A 13,341-nucleotide genomic window follows, 5' to 3' on the forward strand; every position below is an offset into this window, starting at 1 on the left:
TGTTTAGCTGTGATATCGCAGGGAATTACTGGATAGCTAGATTTAGTAAGGCATCAACTAGATCTAGGCCCATCCTTAAGAGAATAATGCCATGGGACCTGAACCTGTTCCTGACAGCTATGACAGGTTCACCGTTTGAACCCAGCCCCAATAAAGGTGCTTTCCCTTAAGGTAGCCCTCCTAGTAGTATTGACATCTGCCCGAAAGGTGAGTGAGATTCAGGCTCTTTCTAGGCTACCACCATGTGCCAAGTTCCTGGAGGATAGGGTTATCCTAAAGCCAGATCCATGTTACTTACCAAAGGTAGTTTCCAAATTCCTTGGGCTGCAGGAAAATAGTCCTCCCAGAACCAGAAGGAATTGAAGCTTCATACCCTGGATGCCAGGAGGTGTCTGTTGGAGTACTTGTCAGTCACTGATCCTTGGAAAAAGGATAACTACTTATTTGTGTCCTTCCAGGGGGCTAGAAAGGGTCTTAGAGTGTCAAGAAGCACTTTAGCTAGCTGGATTATGGAGGCTATATCATTAGCTTATACGACAAGTGGCAAGACAGCGCCAGAAGGTCTGAAGGCTCACTCCACATGGGCCATGGCAGCCTCCTGGGCGGAAAGATCAGAGGTCTCGATAGAGCAGATATGTAAGGCAGCTACATGGTCTTCCCCTTCCACCTTTTATAAACATTATAGGCTGGATATGGGTGGCTCTTCCGATTTCACATTTGGATTCAGTGTACTTGACGCTGTGGTCCCTCCCTAAATTTCTTACCTCTCTGTAATTCTCTCGTGGTGCTGTCATGGGAGACTGAATAAAGTCTTAGGTACTTACCTGTAACGGTATTTTTTTGGAGCCCATGACAGCACCCTTATATTCCCTCCCTTCATGTGTGGGTGGGCACTTCTTCCACTTGTAAGTATTTACGGTTGTGAAATCATTTGGTTTTAGGTGTATTGTATGTTTTCTGATATTAACCATGGGAGGTTCTCTCTTGCTCTGTAATCCAATTGATGCTTGGGAGAGGTGCCACTCTTTTATGTCTGTAGGTTTCTTGTCCTTGAAGGGCGGATTCCCTCTCTTGTGGTGCTGTCATGGGCTCCAAAAAATTCTATTACCAGTAAGTAACTAAGACTTTTTTTATTCATTATGGATCCTATTACTGCTTTGACTGGGCAACTGCAGCAGCTCAGCCTGGAGGAGGCAGATCTAGGCACTGTCGTTTTGCAGCACCCTAACACATCAAGTTTAGGGACCAAGATCGCTTTGTCTGACAGGTTCTCTGGGGGGGGGGAGGTGACAAGTTTGTTGTTTTCAGGGAGGCCTGTAAACTTAACTTCAGGTTACGTCCTTGTCCCTCAGGAACTGAGGAGCAATGGGTGGGCATAATAATCTCGCTCCTTCAGGGTGACCCCCAGGCATGGGCATTCTCCCTCCCGTCTCACTCCCAGTCGCTCCAGAAGGTGGAAGAATTTTTTTCTACTGCTGGGTCATATATACGACGACCCCGACCGCGTTTCCGTGGCTGATCTACACTACGTCAGCTTTAGTAGGGAGACCGGCTGGCGGACGAGTATTGCTTGAAGAGATAGTAAAATTATATGGGATCCCAACCGATATGGTGTCTGACCAGGGGGTGCAGTTTTTTCCAAATTTTGGACGGCAAACTGAACAGGATAACTAGAACCTTGAGACTTCTCTTAGGTGTTTTGTGTCTGATAATCATGAGGATTGGGTTACCTACCAAATATAAGATTGCGGTTGATGGGAGATATTTGGTAGGTCTAAACCTGTGTGTTCATGACTTGGTATGGTTATCCTCAAGGAACATTGAGTTGAAGGTTCCCTCTTGAAAGCTGGGTCCCAGGTTCATCGGTCCTTATAAGGTTGTAACCGTCGTCAATCCCGTAGCATGGTAGTTTAGAATTTCAAATAGCCAAGAGCGTTGATTCTCGCCTAGTTCTTCGGTCACGTCAGTATCTGGTACACAAGAAGGGATACGGTCCTGAAGAGAGGATGTGGGTACTAGTATCTGATGTCCATGCGGCCAGGCGGATCCTGTCTTTTCACGAGGTACACCCTGATAAACCTGGTTCTGAGGTTCCGGAGGTGATTCATAGAATGGGGGTACTGTCACGGGTTTACCACGACAGAGTGGAGCCAGAAGACAGCAGCGTCTGATTTCTACTACTCCTGCACTGGTTAGAAGCACTTCACCTTCTTATTAAACTGTGTAAATTTATTTTGGCAGTACAGGGGTTAATCTGCTAAGTTGAGAACTCCTACAGCATAAAGGCTCTTAGCTGTGCACTTTTAACTACTCCCATCTCCTATATAATATGGGCCCTGGCTAGCACTCATTGTCATAGTTAGCTTATGCTGCGTGGCTGGAGGTTGTTGTTAGTTATTATAAGAGAAGGGGTTTGGTGGATTTATATGTGACTGTTGCTAGGTTTTGAGTGTGTGATAATTACCTTTCTTTTCCTACTTTGGTTTAACCCCATCCTCCGCTCTCCAGTGCATTTTCCTGTTACATGTGTAAGTATATTTGTATGTTTCGTATTTTTCATTTGCCATGTTCTATTAGCTTGTTAGTCTGATTGGTGTATTACAGTACACTACTATTCCCCTCTTCCCTGGGTGCGGGAAGGGTACAGACTGAGGGCGGATTCAGGAGCTATGGCAAGGTATGTGGTCCCGACATCTTCACCATCAGGAATAATCCTAGGAACCGGGCGAGCTAGGGCACCCTTAGTGTTAGGGACAGGGAAGGAACCCATGGTCCCGGCACACCCGGCAACAGTCGTGACAGAGTATTTTACTCTCACAAAAGTGTTACCAAACAATTGCATATTTCAAAAACAACAAACACAGATAGTACTTACTATCCCTGGGTCTAGCACCAGCTTTCAGCTGCAGATCCGGTCTCTGTGTTTTGGCTACATTAGTTATGTCTCAACTACAGAGTGCGTGCGCTGGGGAGATTCAGGAGTCTGCAGTCACGCTGAGTGACTGAAGACTTATCAATTGAGGCCAGACATCCTCTTTAAGTAGCTACCAAAGCAGGCTGGCCAACCTCAGTATATTCTGGTTATTGTCACCAATTTGACTCCTATGTTTTAGGTGGTTAACCTTCGAGAGACTGAACGGAAATTGCAGATACACAAACAGGAACTGGCTATGAAGGTGTCAGAGCAAGAGAACTTGGTAAGAGAGCTGGAGTCGGCCATAGAACATCTAACATTGCAAAATGACAGACGGTTAACACAGCAGCAAAAGGAGCATGAACAAAAGATGCAGCTTCTGTTACAGCAGTTTAACGGTAAGATGATTACTAATGGAGGTGAGAGTATATATATATTTCGATACACTGCTCAACATGGCGAGCTATGGAATTAAGTGAAATACAAGCAATGTTAAGCACGCCAAACCCTATGTCGGAAATTGTGTGTTACGAATTCTCTTTATACTAACTATGCATAATGTAGAGACATAGGTAGGTGGAAGGTCCTTAAAGATGATTTCAGGGAATTAGGCCGCAAGCTGAAAGCAAGGACCTTCAACGTGGTATTTTCCGAAATACTGCCTGTACCACGTGCCACGCCAGAGAGGCAACGGGAGATTAGGGAGGTTAATAAGTGGCTCAAGAATTGGTGTAGGAAGGAGGGGTTTGGGTTCCTGCAGAACTGGGCCGACTTCTCAGTTGGCTACAGGCTCTACGCTAGGGACGGGCTGCACCTCAATGGGGAGGGTGCAGCTGTGTTGGGGGAAAAAATGGCTAGAAGGTTGGAGGAGTGTTTAAACTAGGAATTGGGGGGGAGGGTATTCATTTTATAGGAATGGAAGATAGTGCAGATAGAGACCTGGGCACAAATAAGGAAGTTGGGGGTGGCGGTGGCATGGGGGGTGGGGTTAGAACAGTTAATAATTTAAGAAAGAATAGAGGTGCAGAGAGATACATAAAATGTATGTATACTAATGCCAGAAGCCTCGCCAACAAAATGGACGAATTAGAACTAATGTTGTTGGAGCATAATTATGACATGGTGGGGATATCTGAGACATGGCTGGATGAGAGCCATGACTGGGCTGTTAACTTGCAGGGCTATAGCCTGTTCAGAAATGACCGTACAGATAAGCGAGGGGGTGGGGTGTGTCTATATGTAAAATCATCCTTAAAACCCATCCTGCGTGATAATATAGGTGAATTTAATGAAAATGTAGAATCCCTGTGGGTGGAGATAAGGGGAGGGGGAAAAAAAATAAATTACTGATAGGGGTTTGTTATAAATCTCCAAAAATAATGGAAGCAATGGAGAATATCCTCGTAAAGCAAATAGATGAAGCTGCGACTCAAGGAGAAGTCATTATTATGGGGGACTTCAACTACCCTGAAATAGATTGGGGAACAGAAACCTGCAGTTCCAGCAAAGGTAATCGGTTTTTGACAACTATGAGAGACAATTACCTTTCACAACTGGTTCAGGACCCAACAAGAAGGGGGGCACTGCTAGACCTAATATTAACCAACAGGCCAGACCGCATATCAAATATAAGGGTTGGGGGTCACTTGGGTAATAGCGATCACAAAATAATAAGTTTATATGTATCCTTTAAAAAGATGTGTAATAGAGGGGTTACAAGGACACTAAACTTCAGGAGGGCAAATTTCCAACGGATGAGAGAGGATCTTGGTGCAATTAACTGGGACGATATCCTGAGACACAAAAATACACAAAGAAAATGGGAGACGTTTATTAGCATGCTGGATAGGACCTGTGCACAGTATATACCGTATGGGAATAAACCTACTAGAAATAGGAGGAAACCAATATGGCTAAATAGAGCTGTAAGGGGCGCAATAAGGGACAAAAAGAAAGCATTTAGAGAATTAAAGGAAGTAGGTAGTGAGGAGGCATTAAATAAATACAAAAAATTAAATAAATTCTGTAAAAAGCAAATCAAGGCAGCAAAGATTGAGACAGAGAGACTCATTGCCAGAGAGAGTAAAAATAATCCTAAAATATTCTTTAACTACATAAATAGTAAGAAACTAAAAAATGATAGTGTTGGCCCCCTTAAAAATAATCTGGGTGAAATGGTGGATGAGGATGAGGAAAAAGCCAATAGGCTAAATGACTTTTTTTCATCAGTATTTACACAAGAAAATCCCATGGCAGACAAAATGACTAGTGATAAAAATTCCCCATTAAATGTCACCTGCTTAACCCAGCAGGAAGTGCGGCGGCGTCTAAAAATCACTAAAATTGACAAATCTCTCGGCCCGGATGGGATACACCCTCGAGTACTGCAGGAATTAAGTACAGTCATCGATAGACCATTATTTTTAATCTTTAAAGACTCCATAATAACAGGGTCTGTACCACAGGACTGGTGTATAGCAAATGTGGTGCCAATATTCTAAAAGGGGACAAAGACTGAACTCGGAAATTATAGGCCAGTAAGCTTAACCTCTACTGTGGGTAAAATCCTGGAGGGCATTCTAAGGGATGCTATACTGGAGTATCTGAAGAGGAATAACCTCATGACCCAGTATCAGCACGGGTTTACTAGGGACCGTTCATGTCAGACTAATTTGATCAGTTTCTATGAAGAGGTAAGTTCCGGATTGGACCAAGGGAACCCAGTGGATGTAGTGTATATGGACTTTTCAAAAGCTTTTGATACGGTGCCACACAAAAGGTTGATACATAAAATGAGAATAATGGGGATAGGGGAAAATATGTGTAAGTGGGTTGAGAGCTGGCTCAGGGATAGGAAACAAAGGGTGTTTATTAATGGAGCACACTCGGACTGGGTAGTGGTTACCAGTGGGGTACCACAGGGGTCAGTATTGGGCCCTCTTCTTTTTAACATATTTATTAATGACCTTGTAGGGGGCATTCAGAGTAGAATTTCAATATTTGCAGATGACACTAAACTCTGCAGGGTAATCAATACAGAGGAGGACAATTTTATATTACAGGATTTATATAAACTAGAAGCTTGGGCTGATAAATGGCAAATGAGCTTTAATGGGGATAAATGTAAGGTCATGCACTTGGGTAGAAGAAATAAGATTTATAATTATGTGCTTAATTCTAAAACTCTGGGCAAACCCGTCAATGAAAAAGACCTGGGTGTATGGGTGGATGACAAACTCATATTCAGTGGCCAGTGTCAGGCAGCTGCTACAAAGGCAAATAAAATAATGGGATGCATTAAAAGAGGCATAGATGCTCATGAGGAGAACATAATTTTACCTCTATACAAGTCACTAGTTCGACTACACTTAGAATACTGTGCACAGTTCTGGTCTCCGGTGTATAAGAAAGACATAGCTGAACTACAGCGGGTGCAGAGAAGAGCGACCAAGGTTATTAGAGGACTGGGGGGTCTGCAATACCAAGATAGGTTATTACACTTGGGGCTATTTAGTTTGGAAAAACGAAGACTAAGGGGTGATCTTATGTTAATGTATAAATATATGAGGGGACAGTACAAGGACCTTTCTGATGATCTTTTTAATCATAGACCTGAAACCGGGACTAGGGGGTATCCTCTGCGTTTGGAGGAAAAAAGGTTTAAGCATAATAACAGATGTGGATTCTTTACTGTAAGAGCAGTGAGACTATGGAACTCTCTGCCGTATGATGTTGTAATGAGTGATTCATTACTTAAATTTAAGAGGGGACTGGATACCTTTCTGGAAAAGTATAATGTTACAGGGTATATACACTAGATTCCTTGATATGGCGTTGATCCAGGGAACTAGTCTGATTGCCGTATGTGGAGTTGGGAAGGAATTTTTTTCCCCATTGTGGTGCTTACTCTTTGCCACATGGGTTTTTTTTGCCTTCCTCTGGATCAACATGTTAGGGCATGTTAGGTTAGGCTATGGGTTGAACTAGATGGACTTATAGTCTTCCTTCAACCTTAATAACTATGTAACTATGTAACTATATATGGATTTCTATCCAATAACAGTGGTTTGCTTATGGGGGAAAAAATACATTTTTAAAAGTGAAAGCAGATTTCCGGCCTGTGAAACGAGAAGTATAGTTCTCTGCTGGTTTTTGAATGTTTGGAAAACATGGAAAAGCCATTGTCAGTCCTGATATTAACAATTTAAAAAAGAGAACAGCAAAGTAGAATTGAGCAAATCTCCTGGAATTTGTTTTGGGTAGATTCACTTGAATCTGTGAAAAGATTTGATTCTGTCTGAATAAACTTTGATCCAAATCAAATCTGCCACCGAAAAAATGTTAGTGATGCTCTGTGGTCTCTGCAGACCCTAGAGTGTAATAGTCGAAAGGTCTGGAAAGGAATAAAAAGATAATATACACTACTCAAAAAAATAAAGGGAACACTAAAATACCACATCCTAGATATCTCTGAATGAAATATTCCAGTTGAAAATTTTTATTCATTGCATAGTGGAATGTGTTCAGAACAATAAAACATAACAATTATCATGTAAATCAAAATGAATATCCCATGTAGGTCTGGATTTGGAATGATACTCAAAATCAAAGTGGAAAATCAAATTACAGGCTGATCCACCTTCAGTGGAAATGCCTCATGACAAGGAAAAGATGCTCAGTATTGTGTGTGGCCTCCATGTGCCTGTATGACCTCCCTACTGTAAAACACCTGGGCATTCTCCTGATGAGGCAGCAGATGGTCTCCTGAGGGATCTCCTCCTAAACCTGGACTAAAGCATCCGCCAACTCCTGGACAGTCTGTGGTGCAATGTGACGTTGGTGGATGGAGCATGACATGATGTCCAAGATGTGCTCAATCTTATTTAGGTCTGGGAAAGGGGTGGGCCAGTCCATAGCTGCAGTGCCTTCATCTTGTAGGAACTGCTGACACAATCTGGCCACATGAGGTCTGGCATTGTCCTGCATTAGGAGGAACCCAGGGCCAACCGCACCAGCATATTGTCTCATAAGGGGTCTGAGGATCTTATCTCGGTACCTAATGGCAGTCAGGCTACCTCTGGCGAGCACATGGAGGGCTGTGCGGCCCTCCAAAGAAACACCATTACTGACCCACTGCCAAACCGGTCATGCTGAAGGATGTTGCAGGCAGCAGATCGTTCTTCACGGCATCTCCAGACTCTGTCATGTCTGTCATATGTGTTCAGTGTGGACCTGCTTTCATCTGTGAAGAGCACAGGGCGCCAGTGATGAATTTGCCAATCCTTGTGTTCTGTGGCAAAAGCCAAGCTTCCTTCACAGTATTGGGCTGTGAGCACAACCCCCATCTGTGGGCGTTGGGCACTCAGACCATCCTCATGGAGTCGATTTCTAACCATTTGTGCAGAGACATGCACATTTGTGGCCTGCTGGAGGTCATTTTTCCAGGGCTCTGGCAGTGCTTCTCCTGTTCCTCCTTGCACAAAGGCGGAGATAGCGGTCATGCTGCTGGGTTGTTGCCCTCCTACGGCCTACTCCACATCTCCTGGTCTACTGACCTGTCTCCTAGTAGCACCTCCATCCTCTGGACACTACGCTGACAAGCACAGCAAACCTTCTTGCCACAGCTCGCATTGATGTGCCATCCTGGATGAGCTGCACTACCTGAGCCACTTGTGTGGGTTGTAGAGTCCGTCTCATGCTACCACGAGTGTGAAAGCACAACCTACATTTGAAAGCATTGGTACTGAGATGTGGTCTGTGGTCCCCACCGGCAGAACCACTCGAGTGTGTCTTGATAATTGCCAATAATTTCATTTCATAATTCCATTTGCACAACAGCATGTGAAATTGATTGTCAATCAGTGTTGCTTCCTAAGTGGACAGTTTGATTTCACAGAAGTTTGATTTACTTGGAGTTATATTCTGTTGTTTAAGTGGTGCCTTTATTTTTTTGGAACAGTGTATATTGGTCGTAGGACATCCTCTCTGCCGCCCCAGCTCCTCCTTTGTCCTCTGCTCACTTCATATTGGTTTTCAATCCCCACCTTCTGGCTCTGACTAGGCCTCACTTGGTCACGTTATGCTTCACCGCACCCATTCAGGTGATTCTGTGAGGATTCTGGTAGTAGAGTTACCATTGAAGTTACAAATATACATTGGATAAATACCAATTGCCGGATTGCCAATTATCAGAATATTATATTCCGATATTAGTAGTGACCTATTTCTTTTTCAACCTAGATAATGACAGAGGGATTACTGCAGGAAACATAAAGGCATATGAAACAAAAATAGAAGAACTTGAAAAAGAGCTTTATTTCTACAAAACGACCAGCCGAGAATTAAGGAAGAAACTACGAGACCTGGTTGGGGAAGCAAATGTGACAGTTTCCAATAGTAAGTGTTGGCTACAAATTCTTATAAGTCATGATCATACACAAAGTTCAGTAACATGGTATACGACACCCTAAATAGCATGATGAGGACAACTTGAATTAGAGTTGATGTGTGAATTTGGATGTTTGAGAATTAACCCCTTTCTGACCTTAGACACATCCGTACGTTTCTGTGGCCTGGTACTTACTGACTTGGGATGTATAGATACGTCTAGGCAATTTTGCGTGCACAGAGGCTGTGAGCGCGCGATCGCCGCCGGGTTTTAGCTGTTAGAATCAGGCACTTTAACCCCTTCCCGACCCATGACGCCACGTAGGCGTCATGAAAGTCGGTGCCATTCCGACCCATGACGCCTATGCGGCGTCATGGAAAGATCGCGTCCCTGCAGATCGGGTGAAAGGGTTAACTCCCATTTCACCCGATCTGCAGGGACAGGGGGAGTGGTAGTTTAGCCCAGGGGGGGTGGCTTCACCCCCTCGTGGCTACGATCGCTCTGATTGGCTGTTGAAAGTGAAACTGCCAATCAGAGCGATTTGTAATATTTCACCCATTATAACGGGTGAAATATTACAATCCAGCCATGGCCGATGCTGAAATATCATCGGCCATGGCTGGAAATGCTAGTGTGCCCCCACCCCACCCCTCCGATCGCCCCCCCACCCCCCCGATCTGGCCGGTACACTGCTCCGGCTCCCCTCCGTCCAGTGCTCCGCTCCCCCCCGTGCTCGTGCCCGCTCCCCCCGTGCTCCAATCACCCCCCCGTGCTCCAATCACCCCCCCTGCACTCCGATCCACCCCCCCCCGTGCTCCGTTCCACCCCCCCGTGCTCCATTCCAGTCCCCCCGTGCTCCGTTCCACGCCCCCCGCGCTCCGTTCCACCCCTCCCGCGCTCCGATTCCTCCCCCCGTGCTCCGATCCCCCCCCCCGTGGTCCCCCCCCACCCTATCATACTTACCGATCCAGCCGTGGTCCCGTCCGTCTTCTCCCGGGCGCCGCCATCTTCCAAAATGGCGGGCGCATGCGCAGTGCGCCCGCCGAATCTGCCGGCCGGCAGATTCGTTCCAAAGTGCATTTTGATCACTGAGATATAATCTATCTCAGTGATCAAAATAAAAAAAATAATAAATTACCCCCCCCCCTTTGTCACCCCCATAGGTAGGGACAATAAAAAAATAAAGAATTTTTTTTTTTTCCACTGTTAGAATAGGGTTAGGGTTAGGGGTAGGGTTAGGGGTAGGGGTAGGGTTAGGGGTAGGGTTAGGGGTAGGGTTAGGGGTAGGGTTAGGGGTAGGGCTAGGGGTAGGGTTAGGGGTAGGGTTAGGGGTAGGGTTAGGGCTAGGGTTAGGGTTAGGAATGTGCACACGTATTCTGGTCCTCTGCGGATTTTTCCGCTGCGGATTTGATAAATCCGCAGTGCTAAACCGCTGCGGATTTATGGCGGATTTACCGCGTTTTTTTCTGCGCATTTCACTGCGGTTTTACAATTGCGATTTTCTATTGGAGCAGTTGTAAAACCGCTGCGGAATCCGCACAAAGAAGTGACATGCTGCGGAATGTAAACCGCTGCGTTTCCGTGCAGTTTTTCCGCAGCATGGGCACAGCGATTTTTGTTTCCCATAGGTTTACATTGAACTGTACACTCATGGGAAACTGCTGCGGATCCGCAGCGTTTTCCGCAGCGTGTGCACATACCTTTAGAATTAGGCTATGTGCACACGGTGCTGATTTGGCTGCGGATTGGCCGCTGCGGATTCGCAGCAGTGTTCCATCAGGTTTACAGTACCATGTAAACATATGAAAAACCAAATCCGCTGTGCCCATGGTGCGGAAAATACCACGCGGGAACGCTGCGTTGTATTTTCCGCAGCATGTCAATTCTTTGTGCGGATTCCGCAGCGTTTTACACCTGTTCCTCAATAGGAATCCGCAGGTGAAATCCGCACAAAAAACACTGGAAATCCGCGGAAAATCCGCAGGTAAAACACAGTGCCTTTTACCCGCAGATTTTTCAAAAATGGTGCGGAAATATCTCACACGAATCCGCAACGTGGGCACATAGCCTTAGGGTTAGGGTTGGAATTAGGGTTGTGGTTAGGGTTAGGGGTGTGTTGGGGTTAGTGTTGTGGTTAGGGGTGTGTTGGGGTTAGGGTTGTGATTAGGATTATGGCTACAGTTGGGATTAGGGTTAGGGGTGTGTTGGGGTTAGTGTTGGAGGTAGAATTGAGGGGTTACCACTGTTTAGGCACATCAGGGGTCTCCAAACGCAACATGGCGCCACCATTGATTCCAGCCAATCTCGTATTCAAAAAGTCAAATGGTGCTCCCTCACTTCCGAGCCCTGACGTGTGCCCAAACAGTGGTTTACCCCCACATATGGGGTACCAGCATACTCAGGACAAACTGCGCAACAATTACTGGGGTCCAATTTCTCCTGTTACCCTTGTGAATCTAAAAAAATGCTTGCTAAAACATAATTTTTGAGGAAAGAAAAATGATTTTTTATTTTCACGGCTCTGCGTTGTAAACGTCTGTGAAGCACTTGGGGGTTCAAAGTGCTCACCACATATCTAGATAAGTTCCTTGGGGGGTCTAGTTTCTAAAATGGGGTCACTTGTGGGGGGTTTCTACTGTTTAGGCACACCAGGGGCTCTGCAAACGCAACGTGACACCCGCAGACCATTCCATCAAAGTCTGCATTTCAAAAGTCACTACTTCCCTTCTGAGCCCCGACGTGTGCCCAAACAGTGGTTTACCCCCACATATGGGGTATCAGCGTACTCAGGAGAAACTGGACAACAACTTTTGGGGTCCAATTTCTCCTGTAACCCTTGGGAAAATAAAAAATTCTGGGCTAAATAATTATTTTTGAGGAAAGAAAACGTATTTATTATTTTCACGGCTCTGCATTATAAACTTCTATGAAGCACTTGGGGGTTCAAAGTGCTCACCACACATCTAGATAAGTTCCTTTCAGGGTCTAGTTTCCAAAATGGGGTCACTTGTGGGGGGTTTCTACTGTTTAGGCACATCAGGGGCTCTGCAAACGCAACGTGACGCCCGCAGAGCATTCCATCAAAGTCTGCATTTCAAAACGTCACTACTTCAATTCCAAGCCCCGGCATGTGCCCAAACAGTAGTTTACCCCCACATATGGGGTATCACCGTACTCAGGAGAAACTGGACAACAAATATTGGGGTCAAATTTCTCCTGTTACCCTTGGGAAAATTAAAAAATTCTGGGCTAAATAATTATTTTTGAGGAAAGAAAACGTATTTATTATTTTCACGGCTCTGCATTATAAACTTCTATGAAGCACTTGGGGGTTCAAAGTGCTCACCACACATCTAGATAAGTTCCTTTGGGGGTCTAGTTTCCAAAATGGGGTCACTTGTGGGGGGTTTCTACTGTTAAGCCACATCAGGGGCTCTGCAAACGCAACGTGACGCCCACAGAGCATTCCATCAAAGTCTGCATTTCAAAACGTCACTACTTCACTTCCGAGCCCCGGCATGTGCCCAAACAGTGATTTACCCCCACATATGGGGTATCAGCGTACTCAGGAGAAACTGGACAACAACTTTTGGGGTCAATTTCTCCTGTTACCCTTGGGAAAATAAAAAATTGCAGGCTAAAAGATCATTTTTGAGAAAATAATTTTTTTTTTTATTTTCATGGCTCTGCGTTATAAACTTCTGTGAAGCACTTGGGGGTTCAAAGTCCTCACCACACATCTAGATTAGTTCCTTTGGGGGTCTAGTTTCTAAAATGGTGTCATTTCTGGGGGATCTCCAATGTTTAGGCACACAGGGGCTCTCCAAACGTGACATGGTGTCCGCTAATGATTGGAGCTAATTTTCCATTTAAAAAGCCAAATGGCGTGCCATCCCTTCCGAGCCCTGCCGTGCGCCCAAACAGTGGTTTACCCCCACATATGGGGTATCAGCGTACTCAGGACAAACTGGACAACAATATTTGGGGTCCAATTTCTCCTATTATCCTTGGCAAAATAGGAAATTCCAGGCTAAAAAAT

General features: G+C 45.1%; 1 protein-coding gene across 1 annotated transcript in view; it reads left to right on the plus strand.

The window, feature by feature from the left end:
- KIF27 (kinesin family member 27) overlaps positions 1 to 13,341 on the plus strand; it is a 110,550-nt gene that overhangs the window by 82,989 nt on the left and 14,220 nt on the right. Inside the window, exons 16-17 of the mRNA XM_069762724.1 lie at positions 3,114 to 3,312; positions 9,155 to 9,310. Coding sequence (XP_069618825.1) covers positions 3,114 to 3,312; positions 9,155 to 9,310 — 355 coding nt within the window. The remainder of the gene's footprint in view (positions 1 to 3,113; positions 3,313 to 9,154; positions 9,311 to 13,341) is intronic.

This window comes from Ranitomeya imitator, chromosome 1 (assembly GCF_032444005.1).
Source record: "Ranitomeya imitator isolate aRanImi1 chromosome 1, aRanImi1.pri, whole genome shotgun sequence".
Taxonomy (NCBI): Eukaryota; Metazoa; Chordata; class Amphibia; order Anura; family Dendrobatidae; genus Ranitomeya; species Ranitomeya imitator.